At 38.0% G+C, this 16493-nt stretch overlaps 1 protein-coding gene across 3 annotated transcripts in view; it reads right to left on the bottom strand.

Moving 5' to 3' along the window:
- Positions 1–784: 784 nt before the first annotated feature.
- The window catches only part of LOC111154256 (thioredoxin related transmembrane protein 3), a 50577-nt gene continuing 34868 nt past the window's right edge, over positions 785–16493 (bottom strand). For all 3 annotated transcript variants that reach the window (XM_022513757.1, XM_022513758.1, XM_022513759.1), the window contains 7 exons: positions 15293–15391; positions 12899–12956; positions 12658–12711; positions 11780–11836; positions 7478–7607; positions 5599–5667; positions 785–4196 (listed from right to left, as the gene is read on the bottom strand). In XM_022513757.1, the coding sequence (XP_022369465.1) occupies positions 3939–4196; positions 5599–5667; positions 7478–7607; positions 11780–11836; positions 12658–12711; positions 12899–12956; positions 15293–15391 (725 nt within the window). In that variant the 3' untranslated portion in view covers positions 785–3938. The remainder of the gene's footprint in view (positions 4197–5598; positions 5668–7477; positions 7608–11779; positions 11837–12657; positions 12712–12898; positions 12957–15292; positions 15392–16493) is intronic.

The raw sequence follows: 16493 nt of genomic DNA, 5'->3' as shown, positions 1-16493 counted from the left end.
CTGACAGCAGGGCCTCAACACTCAAAACATAGTCCAGCCTCTCGGCAGCGACGTGGGAGCCTGTCACCACCCAGGGAATTCACGTAGTGGACACATTCGGTCACTCTGAGCAGGGACGCTCCTGATGAGCAGCTAGTCTGTAGTATTCCCATGTTGGGGACAGCCGATTTCTGGGCTGTTGTTCCAGTGCCAGAGCAACTCTCACTAAAAAATTGTGCCCAGGTTCGGGCACCTGGTGGCTCTTTCAGTTAAGCATCTGCCTTCAGCTCAGGTCATGATCCTGGGGTCCTGGGATCAAGTCCGGCATTGGGAATCCCTGCGCAGCGGGGAGTCTGCTTCTCCCTCTGTGACCCTCCCCCTGCTCGTGCTCTCACTCGTTCTCTATCAAATAAATAATAAAAAAATCTTAAAAAAAAACCTGTTCATGGCATAACATATGAAAAATCGATTATTGAAAATAGTATTTGTACAAACTTTTTTTCATAATATACTCTCCCCATTTGATGCTATTTTAAAAAAAGAATATCTTGAGGCTTTAAATTCCCATTTTACTGACAATGAAGAGGACAGGAGGATGTGTTGTGTCCAAGATAACCACTGTAGCTGCTGATCACAGACTCAAGACCAATTAGTCCAACTCTAAACCCTGAAATTAATGTTTAAAAATAATCTGATTTTACAAATTAAAAAATGTATATAACCTAAGAATCTCAGGTTCTTCATCTATGAGGGAATTAGATAACACTCTGATCTTTCTCGCCTATTCAAACTCATTATATGTTTCTATAATGACAATAGCTTACAGTTTAATAAAAGGAAAAATAATTTGCTGGAAATCAGTCTTAGCTGTCCTCTGCTTGTACAAGGAACTATTAGTGTTGAAAACAAAACATAATTAGTAAAAATAATAAACTTTTCAATTAATTTATTTTAGAAAATCAAAGGTTTACAATTGGTGCCTTAAGGCAAGATTTCATGAATTCAACAAGTTAGTAATACAGACTTTCAAAAACCTTTATAGATTTAGTCCAAAGTAGAAAATTATTTTTTTGCCCACTCTTGGACTCAGACACATTCAGGAAAAATATATATTTATAAAAATAAAATGGCAAACCTAATCCCACCAATTGATAGTCTTAATATCCCACACTGGTTTATTTGAACAATGTCTGCATAATAAGAATAGCGAAGTAGTTTTCCCTGTCCTACCTCCATATCTCATGAAACAATGATGAAAATATGTAAATTGCTTTTTAGCAAACCCAAACCAAAAAGCCCCTGAAGCAAAACACAAATAACATCAACAAAAATCCACTAAACAAAAATAATATAGTTGTGTAACTACTCACATAGTTTCCATCAACCTCTAGACATTTGGCTCTTAATGCTATTTCTAAGTCAGATACCTGGGAAGCACTAAGGGAGAGGAAGAAAATACAACTTCAGCTCTAATACACCTCAAATAAGTTTCAGATAAAGTAACTAGAGAAATATTAATGTGTATGATGAAGAAAACAAAAAAGGCTGCAAGCTATAATGGGATGCAAAGCTTGATAAACACACATACTTTCTTTCTCCTACATATAATATTGTCTGAGCACTAGATTCAGCAACAGCAAGCCATCTAGGATTCTGAATTTTTAGGATTCAGAAATAGAATTTTATTGCAACTGAAAGAAAAGGCAAAACTCCAACTTACTCAAGGATATTCTCATTAATATCATAAGTTGACTCACCACTGAGTTAGGATAGCTATATTCTACTACTAGGTTCATTAAGAAATTAACTTTATTTGGGAGTAATATTTCCTGAAATTAAAATTGCATTCCTAGTTAAGTGCAGATACCAAATTAAAGGCAAAGGCCTATTAGTGAACAAAAATTTTAAATTTGTGTTGTGAGAAGTCTGATAATATCTAAAGTAGAAACAAATAAAAAGCAAAATTCTAATGCAAAAAGAAAGAAAACTGTGCATTTACAAACCATGTACACATTTTGTTTCCTAACAGACACACTTTGGAAACAAGAACAGAGTTTGGGGCAACATAGCTGTGAAAAAGGTAACAGAGAACTAAGACGTTAACTCACTGACCGGCAAATCTCAGAACACCAAGGTGGCTGGACTTCCGTTTGAGACATGCTGAGCTTCCACTTTTTTTCTTTCTCTACTGATGTCTTTCATCTGTAAGTGATGCCTGACAAAGGCCAAAGATGTGCAGACAATGGACATCTGATAATGATAAACATGAAAAAGAAAACCGTGACATTTTCTGTAATTTCTACTGTCCCTGGTGGAGACTGGCTTTACCTTCCTGACGGGATTAGACTCCAGTGAAGCTTTCTCCGCTGCTGCAAAACAAGCCTGACCATTGGGAACATTAGTATTTATCCTCCAAAAGGACCCCTCATTACTCTCTGGAGAGGAATCTACTTGTTAAATTAATGGCATTTGATTATGATATGCTACAAGAGCACATGGATACAACAAAACAACTGCTAGTAACTTCTCAGTACTCAGATACCAGTTTCGGTTCAGCTGTGACCAGCGTGGCATCAGAGACAACCAGCAGCTGCCTTGAGGACAGAAGTCCAAGCACCTTCAGGATCAGGACCATGAGTTGCATATTTTTAAAGTGATTAACCATTACAGTCTTTAATAAAAACCATTCTAATCATCACCCAAACAACGGTCATCTAGTAAAAATCCTAAACTTAGCTCAAATGAAGGGCTTAAAAAATAATCTGTAATAAACACACCATAATGTTGCTTAAAACAATGCCAATTTTTATCCATTACTCAGGATAGAATTCCTGTGTTAAATCCTTATAGAGAGGACAGGTCACTGGCTGAAGTGGGAGTCAGAACTGACAGGGCAGAGAAGGTAACTGGCAGATCTCTTAAGTCACTGGGTTATCATAAATTTGTTGACAGGCTGATTATGTCACTCATTACTCATTATGAACATACACATGCCCATAATATTACATAATAGACATATGTCAATAAATTTTATCTATGTATACGTAAATATATTGTGCACGTGTGTGTGTATATACACACAGATACACACATATCATAAATTACCACAAAGTCACCATAAACAAAAAGTCTGATATATATTACTTTTTAAAAAGTAGTAGGAGCTGTTTCTCAGAGAGAATTTTTACAAGAAACTCCAATATAAAACAGAGACCCTCCCCTTCCTACAGCAACCACTGAAACACCTGCTAAGCATGTCCCAGGGCATGGTTTAAAATCAGTGTTCCAGTCAAATTCATTCATTTTGCAAAGATTAGACATAAGACTATTTTTTCCCACTGTACAGATCTATATGAAATTTTCATAATGTAACTGAGTATAAAGTTAAAAAGGAACATTTCCTCTCCGTTAAAGTAGTAACTAAAAATAAAATTGCTATGCTATATAAAACCGAATTATTTTTAAGTCATAATCTTAATTTCATCCATGGAAAAAGTTGTTTGTTCTCCTTAAAGTGCCTACATTTTAAGGATTTAATTTTGTCCATGTAAATCTTATTTAAAACACGAGGAGAATGAATGGTGGGGGGTGAAGGTATTGCTTTTCTTTATCAAACATGTATCTTCTACCTGACTGACCAATTTAAATATTCTGCCCGAGAATCTTAATTGTGTCACAGAATATTCAGATAGAGAAACATGCAAAAGAACTGATCTGCTATAACATTTATAAGGTGAATTCTGATGGGGTGTCTGGATTTTTTTCAGGATAAACGTATCATCTCTTTGCTCCAAACATTTCCCTGCTTATGAAGGACTACTTTAACCCATGCAAGTTGATACTAGCAAAATACAAATAACATATTCTCTTTTGTAAAGATCATGGTTAAATGTCTAAATTCAATAAATAGGCTCTTGAATAATCTGAAATCCTATCAAATATTCTATACTCGCAAAGTCTCAGTCTTTCTTCTTCTCTAATACGTCTTTGGGTCCTTGCACTGTAGGCACTAGGGCGTCTCCGCTCCTGGGCTCCTGTTCTTTGCTTTCTTCTGTGGGTCCTCGGCTTTCGCTGTCGCTTCTGGATACTTCGTACCGCTCTTCGGCGCAGCCGCCGTCCGTGTCAGCTGTGTAGATGCCGTAGCACATGACGCTGATGACAGCCAGCGGAAGGCCGAAGAGAAAGCAGCCCATAAGCGGAGAGCTCTTGAAGACAGACTGCGGGAAGATAATCACGACTCAGTTCTCCTCCTATGTATTCCAGGATGAAATACATGAGCGATTTTAAAACCTCTGCAAATTTCCTCCTCTTGCTGCCACTCAACTTGCTCTTAGTTCCAATGAATCAATGTCAATCTTTCTTCAGCACTACATGTTAAAGACGATGTAAGAGGCAGAAATTTTACACGTGTGTGTGTGTGTGTGTGTGTGTGTGTGTAACCAGGTACCTGCAACAGCAAATGGCACCGAGTATTTTATAAGCTCACATGAATCTATTAGCCACAAAGATCTCTGGCAACTATGTGCCAACAGCTCTGGAGCTGTATCCTGCACTCCAGGAATCTGCCCACTGAGAAGGCTGGTCATTTACCGCAAAGATGGTATATACCCATTTCTCCACATGACATTTTAAATATTTTTTACTTGCTGGTTAGCAGTAAAGCCACGTTAACTTAATCTCCCTCAGTTTATACACAATCTCCTTAGTTCTCAGAAAAGTGAAAGGAATTTTGCTGTACAGGTTTTTCAACTCTACTGTCCTCTATAGCTTATGACTGTAACTCGAGCGCTACACAGGCACACTCAGAGGATGGCAAGGTCACTCTGGACTGAGGTAACAGAAGAAGACTTCCCAGAATATGGGTGTTCTGAGGCAGAAATCTGAGCATCAGTAAGAATGAGGCGGTGTGAGCACTAGCGAGAAGCACCAGGGACGCTTTCGCAACATTCAACAAATAATGAGACCATGTGAGATGGAGAGAGTGTTCTCACATGTGTCACTGGAAAAGGGAAGGACAGTGATCACAGTGGACTGTTTTAGTCGTCTTCATTGTGTAGTGGTACATGAATGAACGGGAGACGGGGTAACAGGAAGTGAAGAAACCACGTGGAAGTTAGAACAGCGCGAGGTACAGTGTCGTGAGAGCTGATCCGGAGGATTCCTACTTTGATGACTGCTTTTGGCCTTAACGAAACATCCATGGAATCAGTAGCTCAAGAAGAGAAGTAGAACGAAAGCTGTCTAAAGCTCAAACAAATTTAGGAATGCCTGTGCTGTGAAGCTGACTGAGAGTTGAAGCAGATTCAGATCCAGTGACTGAAAAGGGCAGAAGGAGAAGAGAGTCTGGAAGACACTCTGAAGTCATGGCACCGAGGTAACGATTCTGAATGCCAGTTAACTCACCAATCACACAGAAATGAGTCATTAGAGAAACTTAATTTCCACCTGAAGAATATATTTTCTTAATATAACTACAGACTAGTTCTTATCTTTCAAATTAAAGATGCATTTTTACGTAATCCTTTAAAATTTCAGATTTTGCCTTCATTAGACATAAAGCAAGGATACACCTACCTATTCTCAATTATCAGTGACACTAAGCAGACTGTCACAACTCACCACAATAGTAGATTTGGCATCAAATACTATTCTTTTCAGTCTCTGCAAAATGCTGTCACCTCCTTGGGCCTTAAGTTTAACAGGAAAAAACAAAAACAAAAACAACAATTAAATTGTTATTTAAGTACCATGACTTCATTTTTCTGTTCTCTAATGTTACAACTGCTGGTCAAGGGTTGACCCTACGAGATTACGAAAAGCACTTGAAAGAGCCATGCAGTACGTTATTTACTGTTTTTTGGTTGTTTTTTTTCTGCCTCAGTTTCATCTGCTTTCTTGTGGGAACACACTGTGATGCTCTTCTGAATCAGTCTCCCTGTCACACTCCAAGCAGCCTGGCTGAGGCTGACCCAGCAGCCCAGGCCTGCCTCACTGCCAGGGTTCAGGTGAGCTGTTAAACTGAGGTTGCTACAGGTATCTTTGCTTTTGTGTCTCCCTAAGAATGAAGCCCCCACGCCCCACACCCCACACCCACCTCATCCAAAAGTGCTGAAAGGCAGAGAAAAATTCCTGATGAAAATTGATCAAATCTCTGCATTTGGCCATCCCTGAAATCTGGCTCATTACTCAAATTTCCAAACTATGCGAGGCTTTGTTATCAAACAGTCTGAATTGGATTTCACTAACTTACACATAGAGGCGTTCTCCCTCATAGAGGTGAGTTTCATTTCAACAAGTATTATTTTCACAAATATGAAATGCCCACTCAGCGATTGTTCCCAAAAAAGAAATGCTTGTTATCCTGTGAGTCAACTTTCAAATAAAGTTTGTAAAGCCTGAACAAAACTTTAATAAAAGCCTAGAAGTCACATATTTTTTCTATTTTATTCTAGTCTGTTGAAATAAGATGCTTGCTGGTCAGTGTGCTGAAGTAACTTCACGGCCCTGTAACGTGGGCCGCAACCCGGGCTGAATGACACTGCAGTAAGATTTATAGAAATAATGGAAAATTCAGACTGTGCGTTCAGGTTTCTTTTTTAAATTCAATTAGCCAACAGATAGTACATGACTAGTTATGGATGTAATGTTCAATGATTCATTAGTCGCATGTAACACCCAGTGGTCATCTCATCACGTGCTCTCCTTAATGCCCATCCACCACTTACCCCATCACCCCCTCCCCGCCTTCTGTAACCCTATTTGTTTCCGGGAGTCAACAGTCTCTCATGGTTTGTCTCCCTCTGATTTCTTCCCATTCAGTTTTCCCTCCCTTGCCCTGTGGTCCTCTGCACTATTTCTTAGGTTCCACATATGAGTGAAACCCTATGGTAATTGTCTTTCTCTGCCTAACTTATTTCACTGAACATTAAACCTTCCAGTTCCATCCACATTGATATAAATGGTAGGTTTTTATCCTTTCTCCATTCATTATTTCTGAGAAATATTTTATATGATTGGATTTGGAACTCTCCACCAAGGCTCTGATTCTCAGCACATTTTAGTCTTATTCACAGGTTTTCTTGGAGAAGCAATCTGAGTAACTTAATCCAATTAGCCTCTTGAACCCAGAAAGGTTAAGGGCCAGGAAGGTTTAATACTGGGATAGCTCTGAACCCTGCAGACCTCTCAGCGTCCACAGCCCAACTCCAAATGGCAAGAGCACCTCCCACTCACTGTGACAACCAAAACCGTCTTCCACACAACCGTGAAAGAGGCATTTCCACCCATGAGCAGCTTCTTCCACAGAAGAACCTTCTATGTGTCTGAGAATGTGGCTCTGTGATGTGTGAGAAGCCAGCTGGGGAGGACTGCCCCTCACCCCAGGGGATGACTCTTCCTTTCAGAATCAGAGGACGAGAAGAGAGCTTGTTTCTCCTCGACCTCCTCCTCGGCCTCCTCCTTTCAGGAAGTCCCCTTGAATTGGGAGCGAAGGACTCACCTCTACTGTGCCGTCCAAGATGTTATTAATGAACTGCACCATGTCCTCAGCATTTTTGATCTGTCTGTCTAGTAAAAAGTATTGTTGGTTTGAAGTATTCAGTACAACCACAGTTGGGACTTTCAATTCACTGAAAACAGAAAAACAAAGAAACCAAAATATACATTAAACACAGAGATAACAAATATTCTGATATTCATTTATATCATGTCTAAGTAACTATAATCACAAAAGAAGGAAGCTGGATGAATAGCTTTGCCTCCCTATGCTTACAAGAAGAAAATTTCAAATTGTGCATTTAAAAAAATAGCTAAATTATGAAAAACATTTTAGGGCATCTGGGTGGCTCAGCTGGTTAAGCATTTGACTCTTGAATTCACTAGGTCTTGATCTCAGGGTGGTAAGACCGAGCCCTGTACTGGCACCACGCTCAGAGGTGACACTGCTTGAGATTTTCTCCCTCTGCCCCTCCTCCCACCCTCCCACTTGTTTTCTTAGGGGGAAAAAAAAAAAAAAAGTGAAAGGAAACATTCCAATATATAATATTGGACAGTTGAGTATTTGTGATTAAGCTAAAACTTATTATGCACAATCCATTTTTTTAAGCCTAATGCTTTTCACGTATTAATGGGTAGAGGTGAGTAGTTGGAGGGTTGTAAAAATTATGTGAGAAAACTCAAGTTAAATATTCACATTACCCTGTGTTCAGTAAATACTATTCCAAATTCTCTGAACTACTATCCCCCTACGTATTCTGCCGCAGCCTCAGGAAGTGCTTCACTGATTCACAAACATCAGTTTGCAAAAAGAAAATGTTATTAGAAAATGTTACTAAAAGAAAATGTTACTAGTAGTACTAGAAAATACTTCAATGCCATTTCACTGAAATCATTTTTCTCCTTTCAAGGATAGGTTGTTGCATAATCATAAAAGGAGGAAGGTGCTTGATTCTGTATGTCAACTGCACATGGGTTTGTGGTTATTGGTAGGTCTCTATGAAAATTATGCAGAAGTACAAAACTTTACAGTAGAAGCAATTCACACTGCAGTATAATCGCCACACAAGTAACGTGGCTCTGATTCTCTACCGTCACCACACAATCCCCTTTTCCCAGCTAGGCAAAACACGCTCATGTGACCCTGATGTTGACTTGGCCAAGGGGCAGGTTAACAGAGGCTTGAAGAGTGTGTGCATGGACAGGCTTGTCTTCCTGAGTTTCCGTGATGGCCACACGACTCCGCCCCGCCCCAGGAAATAGCCTGCCAGGGTCAGGACATGCAAGACTGTGCAGACCTGAACCTCAGAACCTCAGTGGCAGTTTGGAGCCACCTGTGTCTGTGCCCAGTCACCGTCAACCAAGCCCAGTTACGTGAGAGAGAGCACATACCACAGCTTGAAGTCGCTGGGTATCAGGCCAGCGGATCACCTGCTATCATCAGGCCATCGCTGACCGCAGAATTAAAAAAAAAAAATCTTAGCTTCACTCTCGCTTCATAAAATATACATAAGACAACTTTCTGATTTATAGCAGTTTAGTTATTAGTTGTAATAATGCATAAGTAGCAAAAAGTTCTAACAGAATGGATCAGAACTTAGCCTGCCTATGAAAACATGTATTATTAAAAAAAAAGTTAAATACACAGTGGAACTAGAAACTATCTGTTGTGAAATAATTCAATTTGAATAATTCGATTTGATTTGAACATCATTTCATCCTATTCCCTCTTAATTACATTCACAAAAACCCCAAACAAAACAATTTAACAGATTTAGGGCCTGACCATACCCTACTTACTTCGAGACAATGTAAAACATAGTCAGCGCTGTTGTATAACTATCTTACACGGTATCGTGTATTCGTCCTAAGTTAAAAATACTTGGGTAGGGGTACCTGGGAGGCTCAGTGGGTTAAAGCCTCTGCCTTCGGCTCAGGTCATCATCCCAGGGTCCTGGGATCGAGCCCCGCATCAGGCTCTCTGCTCAGCGGGGAGCCTGCTTCCTCCTCTCTCTCTGCCTGCCTCTCTGCCTATTTGTGATCTCTATTCTGTCAAATAAATAAAATCTTTAAAAATAATAATAATAATACTTGGGCAGCCATACTTATTAAACTCCACTAATTTCTCTGACAATATTAATGTCACAGAAGAGCTTTGGAGTGAATGAGATGTGGACTTGAGAACTGGATCTCTTTAACTTACTTGTTGGGCCTCCTTTGGCATATTATTTAACTTCCTTGAGTTTCTTCTAAATTTCAATTTCCTCATCTATGTAAAATGGAAATAATAATAGTACTTACACCTCACTGAGTTATTGTAAAACTTAAAAAACATCTATTGAACCACTCACTATAGTGCCAGTCACAGAACTAAGTGCTCAATAAGGACTTTCAATTATTATCACATAACCATCATCACGTGCTTCCTCTTCTTTTGAAAAAGGAAAAAAAAACAAGGTATGAATAAAAAACAACACAATGCAACAAGGTGTTGGTGGTAGAGATTATTGTTCTCGGAACACAACTGTAGCCCCAAATTTCTGCTATCTCACAACTCACATTAATAATCATACTCATGAAGGAATATCCACCCATCTGTACACATTCTGAATATTACCCTGAATCAAGGAATTGCTTATTGGACCCAAATGGCTTTAGCCTCTTACAAACAATGTTTTATTGAATATTGGCTTGCCTTGAAGAACATTATAGGAAATGGATCTGTCAAAGTCCCTACTATATATACTGTAAAAATCCCTATCAAAAACATATTTCTACTATAGAGTGTCCCCTTCTGTGAGTTTCTATAGCATAACAATTTCTCTTAGCTTTCTACAAGGTCTGCCATACTCCTTATAACCCAAAGTTATTTTATAGGCTATGGGAAATGTATAAATAATGTTTTTCTACTTTGTTTTGAGTATTAAAAATTCAGGGCCAAAATTTTCAAGTAACTTTAGTAATTACCTATAAATGATGAATACCTAAAATGATATAGATCCTTTACTTTATTTTCCTTTGTCTTGATTTCTTCATTGTATATTATATCTGGTACTTTATATCACTAGTAAAAAGTCTCACATTCTTATTGGAATAAGAGGGATAATAAATAAAAATGAATATAAATAACTTTAGGCTTTCAACTGAAAATTCTGAATGTTATTTTGGGTTGTGAGTTTCATTTTTATTTCCCCAGTGTTCTTACTTATAAAATGGAGTAATACACTGAAACATGAATGAAGGCAACTGCTACCCCTTTGCTACTGAGCAAAGCTGGAGAATACCAAAACACAGTATCATGTTAACTTGAACTGGAACCTCGACGCTGCTGGATGGACAAGGTCACTTGTCTCCAGTGAGCTTTCCTCATCTTCACTTCAGGGGCTGGTTTTCAGGTCCACACCCTCCAGAGCTCCATTCTCCTACCACCTCTTGTGTGTGCTCTGATGCCCTGCCTGAAATAATGTCTCTGCATTCTTCTTCCATGTAACTTCATTACTGCCTCCGCTGAGAAGCATCTTCTGATCCCTTCCGCCTTTGTGTGTAATGGGGTGTGAGTGGGAGCCTGTACATTTCTAGAACCCTGTACTATAAAGACCTTTTTGTACAGGTTTGCAAATACTATGTTATCTTACCCAGCAGACTATGAACATTTGGAGACAGGGACTCTACTCATTTTCTGGATCAAGAATACCAAACACAGTGTGTGACATACAGTAAATGCTAGATGTCTACTGCACAGAGTAGCTTCTTATCTGAAATTAATTTACTCTAAGTATGATGTTTTCTAATAACAACTTTTTGAAGTGGCAAATGAGATTTTTATGTCATAAACATAACTGATGGAATTATTTTAGAATTGTGTATTTTCTCTGTAACGTTATTTTTACTCTGTTAAAATAAATTCTTCTAGTATAGCAGCCAATTCTTGAATGTAAAAACTTCCTACTTAAATTACCTTTACTCACGGAAACTGAACTTAAGGTAAGGTGTGCGTTAAACAGAATCTACAAGATTTTTAATTTTGGAATGCTGTCTTCTTTCCAAAATACATGGAATTTAGAAATAAATTTTTAACATGGAATTGAGAGATACATTTTTAATACAGAGCAATACTAAAGTTCAGTGAGTTTCCAATTTAGATTTAAAAACTAAAGTACAATACTTGGAGAATATCTGCATCAGCACAGATGAAAAGTTCACTTTTTTCTCCAGCTAGTAACGCTTTTCAGTGTCTCAGAAACATAAATTTTAAAACTGACAAAATTGAGAGCAAAATCACTCAGTCATTTAGAACTTTACTTACTCCATCAGCAAGGTATTTATATAGTCATTTCCATCCATATGGCCAAACTGAAAATCCCTAACCAACAACAATAACCAAAAGAAAAAGAGAGAGAGCAATATTAGGTACAAAACGAGGTAAATGTGTACAAAGAACTGAACGTGAGGGCTGGAGCATGTAAACACTTAACATACAACTCACATAAAATAAATGCAGAAAAGAGTATGCCTTCTAATGGCTTCTGAGATAAAATACATATGAGTATGAGCAAATAAATTTAAGATATTTCTACTCTACTCTATATATTTAAAATGTAGGTCAATATTAGCATTTCTAACTAAAATATGTTTAAGAAAAATAACCCAATTCGTTTACCAAAGGACTTATAAGAAGATGCTCCTACTATGTAACAGGAGAAATATAAATATATATCACTGATAAATCATTAGAAGGCTCTGAATAAAAAGGGAATAATTAAATAATATAACAAATTTATAGGCTGTATGTTATGGCAGCAACAAACAGAATGATTTGGCACAAAGCAACAAGATCACTTATTTTTTATATTCAGTTACTGTCTGAGTTCCTGTTATAATCATCATCTGTCTATATCTAACTTGTGATTGTTCACTTAACTTTATCTCAAATGAATGAGTACTTACACAAACTTCCTAACAACAAATGTATCCCAGATCCCATCAAGAAGCAAGTATGATACAAGTTATAAAGTTTTTTTTCACTTGTATGACAGAGCAAGTCCAAACAATTCATACTGAAATAGAACACACTGTAATTCATTTCAGTATCTTGATTTCAAGTATAAAACAGTTCCACTTTTGCTGTACTATACTACAAAATATAGTTGAACAAAAATAATCTTCTTGAACGTAAGCACCTACCTGTGGAATTGGTCTCTGTAATCTCTAGCAACTTCCTGAATAATTGACTTTAATCTGTGAAAGAATACATGAATATTTCATCTCTTCACTTCAAAAATATATTATCATTTTTCAATTATAATATCTGCTGCCTTATCTAATACTGTGGGGAAAGTAAGATACTGTATCAATTTTATCTTACGCCACGTAAAGTCTGAGTTAGATGGTATGTGAAGCTTAAAACTATTTCAAGACACTATACCTGGTATGTTCAATTGATGTATTTTTCTCATCAATAACTGCAATAGCCACAAGCTTTCCTGAAATTAAGAATGACATATCTAAATTCAATAGCCCTCATCATACAAACTTTTCAATTATCATTGTAGCTGTGAACTGGGAATTAGTAAATAGTTTCTAGAATTTAATTCCGATTATGCTACGTGTTACGCACGAATGAATCAATGAATCAGTCAATTGGAAGTGAGAGGTTCCCTCCCACCTCCCATCCCCCAAATGTAAATAATAGTAAATATTTAACAGTTTACTAAATTGTACTGTTTTCACAGTACCCACAAACTGACTAAAATGAGTACTTTGTCAAAATCTAAGACATTAAGAAATAAAAGAAATGTATTATTAATTGATAAAAGGAATTTATTATTAGTTACTGTAACTCTAAAAGAATGACATATAACAAGAGAAGGATTTTTAGATGCTATTCCCTCCAGTACCATGGGTCACGTCCCTACTTGCCAGTACTAATACACAAAACGAAACTGACTCAAATTTAACCCTCAACACAACATAAATCACACTCGTCTGGAACATCCTCTAGCGCCAGCGGACACAGTAACCAGAGCACTGGTACTGGAGTCAGAAGACCAGACACCGCAGCAGAGCGTGAGGGTCCCATTCAGAGCTGGCCGGGAGACACCTGCGAAGCACCATTCACTAGCTGAGGGCCGGCCCCAGGGAGTGACACGCACACAGACGCGGCTCTGAACTAGTGGGAAGCACAGTCTAGCAGGGAAAACAATAGAGACATCCAAAGATCATTTACAACACAGCAAAAATGTATGGTTAACAAGGAGGAGAGCCGTGAAGGTGTTCGGAAAGAGACTGGAGTGAGCGTCGGCAGTTCGAGCGCGTGCCTAGAAGACTTGCTGAGAAAGCGATACTCGGTCTGAGTCTGACGATGAGCATAAATTAACTGTACACTTCCAGGTATAAAGATGCGCTGATGCAAGGTGTGTGGCCTTTCTAAGAGACGTCAGTGGGGCTGGAGAAGGGAGAGTGAGGAACGAGCAGACGGAGAGGAGACGGGGACTGAGGCGCCGGCAGAAGATGCAGGGACCGCGGCTGCCAGGACTTCCAAGAAAGACAAGCCTGTCCGAAACCACCGAGCGCCTGGACGTCTGTGCTTGTGGGGCGAGGGGCCAGGTGGGACAGTGGGCAGGAGCAGAGCCGCAGCAGCACAACCAAACAAGGGCAATGAGGTTGGATACAAAAAAAGAACATTCCATAGCCAACTTCTTTCCAAACTCATCTGGGAGAAGACACTATCTGCATAGAGCCCGAGCTGCCGGTTTTAATTACCTCAAGGTCATGCAGTCTCCTATGACTACTGAACTGAGAGCAAAGCTACTGTATTCCCTACATTGTTTCCCTTTCCCTTCCCGTGAGTCTGAAAGAACCCAAAAGTAAACCCACAATCTCTGACAGCATCCACAGCAACGTCTAGTGCTGAGCTAACACACGCATCCCTCTGCAAGGATAAACAAAGAAGGAAACGTCGCCAGACACAGAACATGAATACGCAGGCTCAGGAGCCGGAGCAAATAACCGAAGAGTTTGAAAACACCACGAGAACCTATTAGAACATTTCTAATTTGTATTTTTAATCAGACTCAAAAGCAGGAAATCACGAAGAGGAAAAGCTACGCATACTACTTCTCATATAAAAAGCTGAACCTTGAGTACAATTTTCCCGTTTTATTAAATCTAAAACTGTATTTCAGTCCCCCTTATCATGAAGTTGTGAATGAAAACAAATGTGGCAATAATATTCACGAGTTCTCTAATTCATTATAAATTTACAAAACAATTCCTCCTAAAACTTTCCATGGTAACTTCTTAGAACCGTGGCAGTTTGCATCTACTTGAGACCCTCCATTCACAGCTTCTTACAGCTTTCATTTTTGTATCTATAAATATATTTACTTTGCTTGTCATTTTCAATGTTGTGACTTTAAGAACCACGCCAGCATGGCGCCCACATTTTCCTCACAAGTAAAAGCGGGTTTCAAAGGTTGTGATGAGGTGTATTCCAACTCCTACTACAAAATCAGCTCCCAATACAGCTTCCTCGTTATTTCTTCTCATCTCCTTATCATCCAGGCTCTGCTTTTCCTGTTGCTACCAGTTCTAACTAGTAAATCTTTCCTAACTAACTCATCTTTTTCCCCATACAAATGCTGCTTCTTTTTTAGTATTTTAGTCTATATTCTCATGAAGAAGAACTGGCATTCAAGTCTTAAAAAGGAAGGAAATTATGAAAGAGAGTTTAAAATTCATTTCCTACAGAATCAGATTTAAGAAAAAAAATTAAGGAAAATTCTGCAGAATGATGGAGAGTTGTATATACGCTTGTTACCAGTGTCTCCAAGTTCATACAAGAGGAAGCCATCCACAGTAAGGTAGTTCTGAAACCTCTCCCTGTTGATCCAAGATGACAGATCACCGTCTTCGTACTCTTAAAAATAAAAAAAGCTAATAAGTTATATGTAAGTAAGAGTTTTAAATGTTTATAATGTTCTAATCTGGCAATATGTATAAAATGTCTTGACACGGAATCATAATCTTAACTTCATAAATTTCATTTTTAGGAATCTATTCTAAGCAAACAATGAGACATATAAAAGCATTAATGGACAAAGAAATTCTTCACTACAGCATCATTTAAAAAAAAAGCAAAAAATAAGGAAATAAAAATAAAGGAAATAAGTGAAATACCCTAAACAGGAAATAATTTAAATAATTATGGGACAGATTGAGGAAGACCATTTATAGGTTTTGAAAAATTAATAAGTAGTAAAGCAGGTTGTAAAACATTATTACAATATGACTGTAACTTTGTTTGAAAGTCAAACTGACAGCATGATTAAATGAAGGCATACACTCCTAACTAAGTGGTTATCCTGGGTTGATAGTTATCCTTGAACGATGGCAATACGAGTAACTTTTTATTAAAATTTCTTTGCTGTTTTCTATTTTCTGACATTTCTACCTCAGTTTACAACTCTTCCTCATATGTAAAACACAACACACATATGAAGCCATAGTACTTTAGCCTTTTTCCAACATCGAATAATTCCCCTGCTAAGCAGACAGAAAACATCTGTAATATCAAGAGAAAAACTATGTCCCGATTAGAAATATAATGCCTAGGTAACTGTGAACAATTATTATAACTGCATGAAAAGAAGCTGATATAAAAGCCTACCAATATGTTTGGCTGAAGATTGGATTTTAATGATTTCGTGAAAGATAACGTTTTTTCTGTCACTTGCATTGCTAAACAAAACATTTTCAAGTTATCAAACCTATAAAATAAGCGCCATAACACAAATCTGAAAGTATTTATGGGTTTGGACTTACAAATTAGGAAAATAAACATAAAGCTAGGAGTTGAGTCCTGGGGCCACAATCTCCACTTCAAGTCAAAAGCCAATGTTTTAAGATTGTTCAAAGTGATATACATGAAACTCATCAGAAGATAAACCATCCTCCTGAGCCCTAACCCAAAGCATCAAAACTTATTGACAATTAAATATTAGAATAAGCATTCAAGGTAA

The sequence above is a fragment of the Enhydra lutris genome, unplaced genomic scaffold, assembly GCF_002288905.1.
Source record: "Enhydra lutris kenyoni isolate GAN:26980312 unplaced genomic scaffold, ASM228890v2 scaffoldscaffold36, whole genome shotgun sequence".
Lineage (NCBI taxonomy): Eukaryota > Metazoa > Chordata > Mammalia > Carnivora > Mustelidae > Enhydra > Enhydra lutris.
Note: the sequence above shows the minus strand (reverse complement) of the source record. Positions and strands in the feature narration are given on the sequence as shown.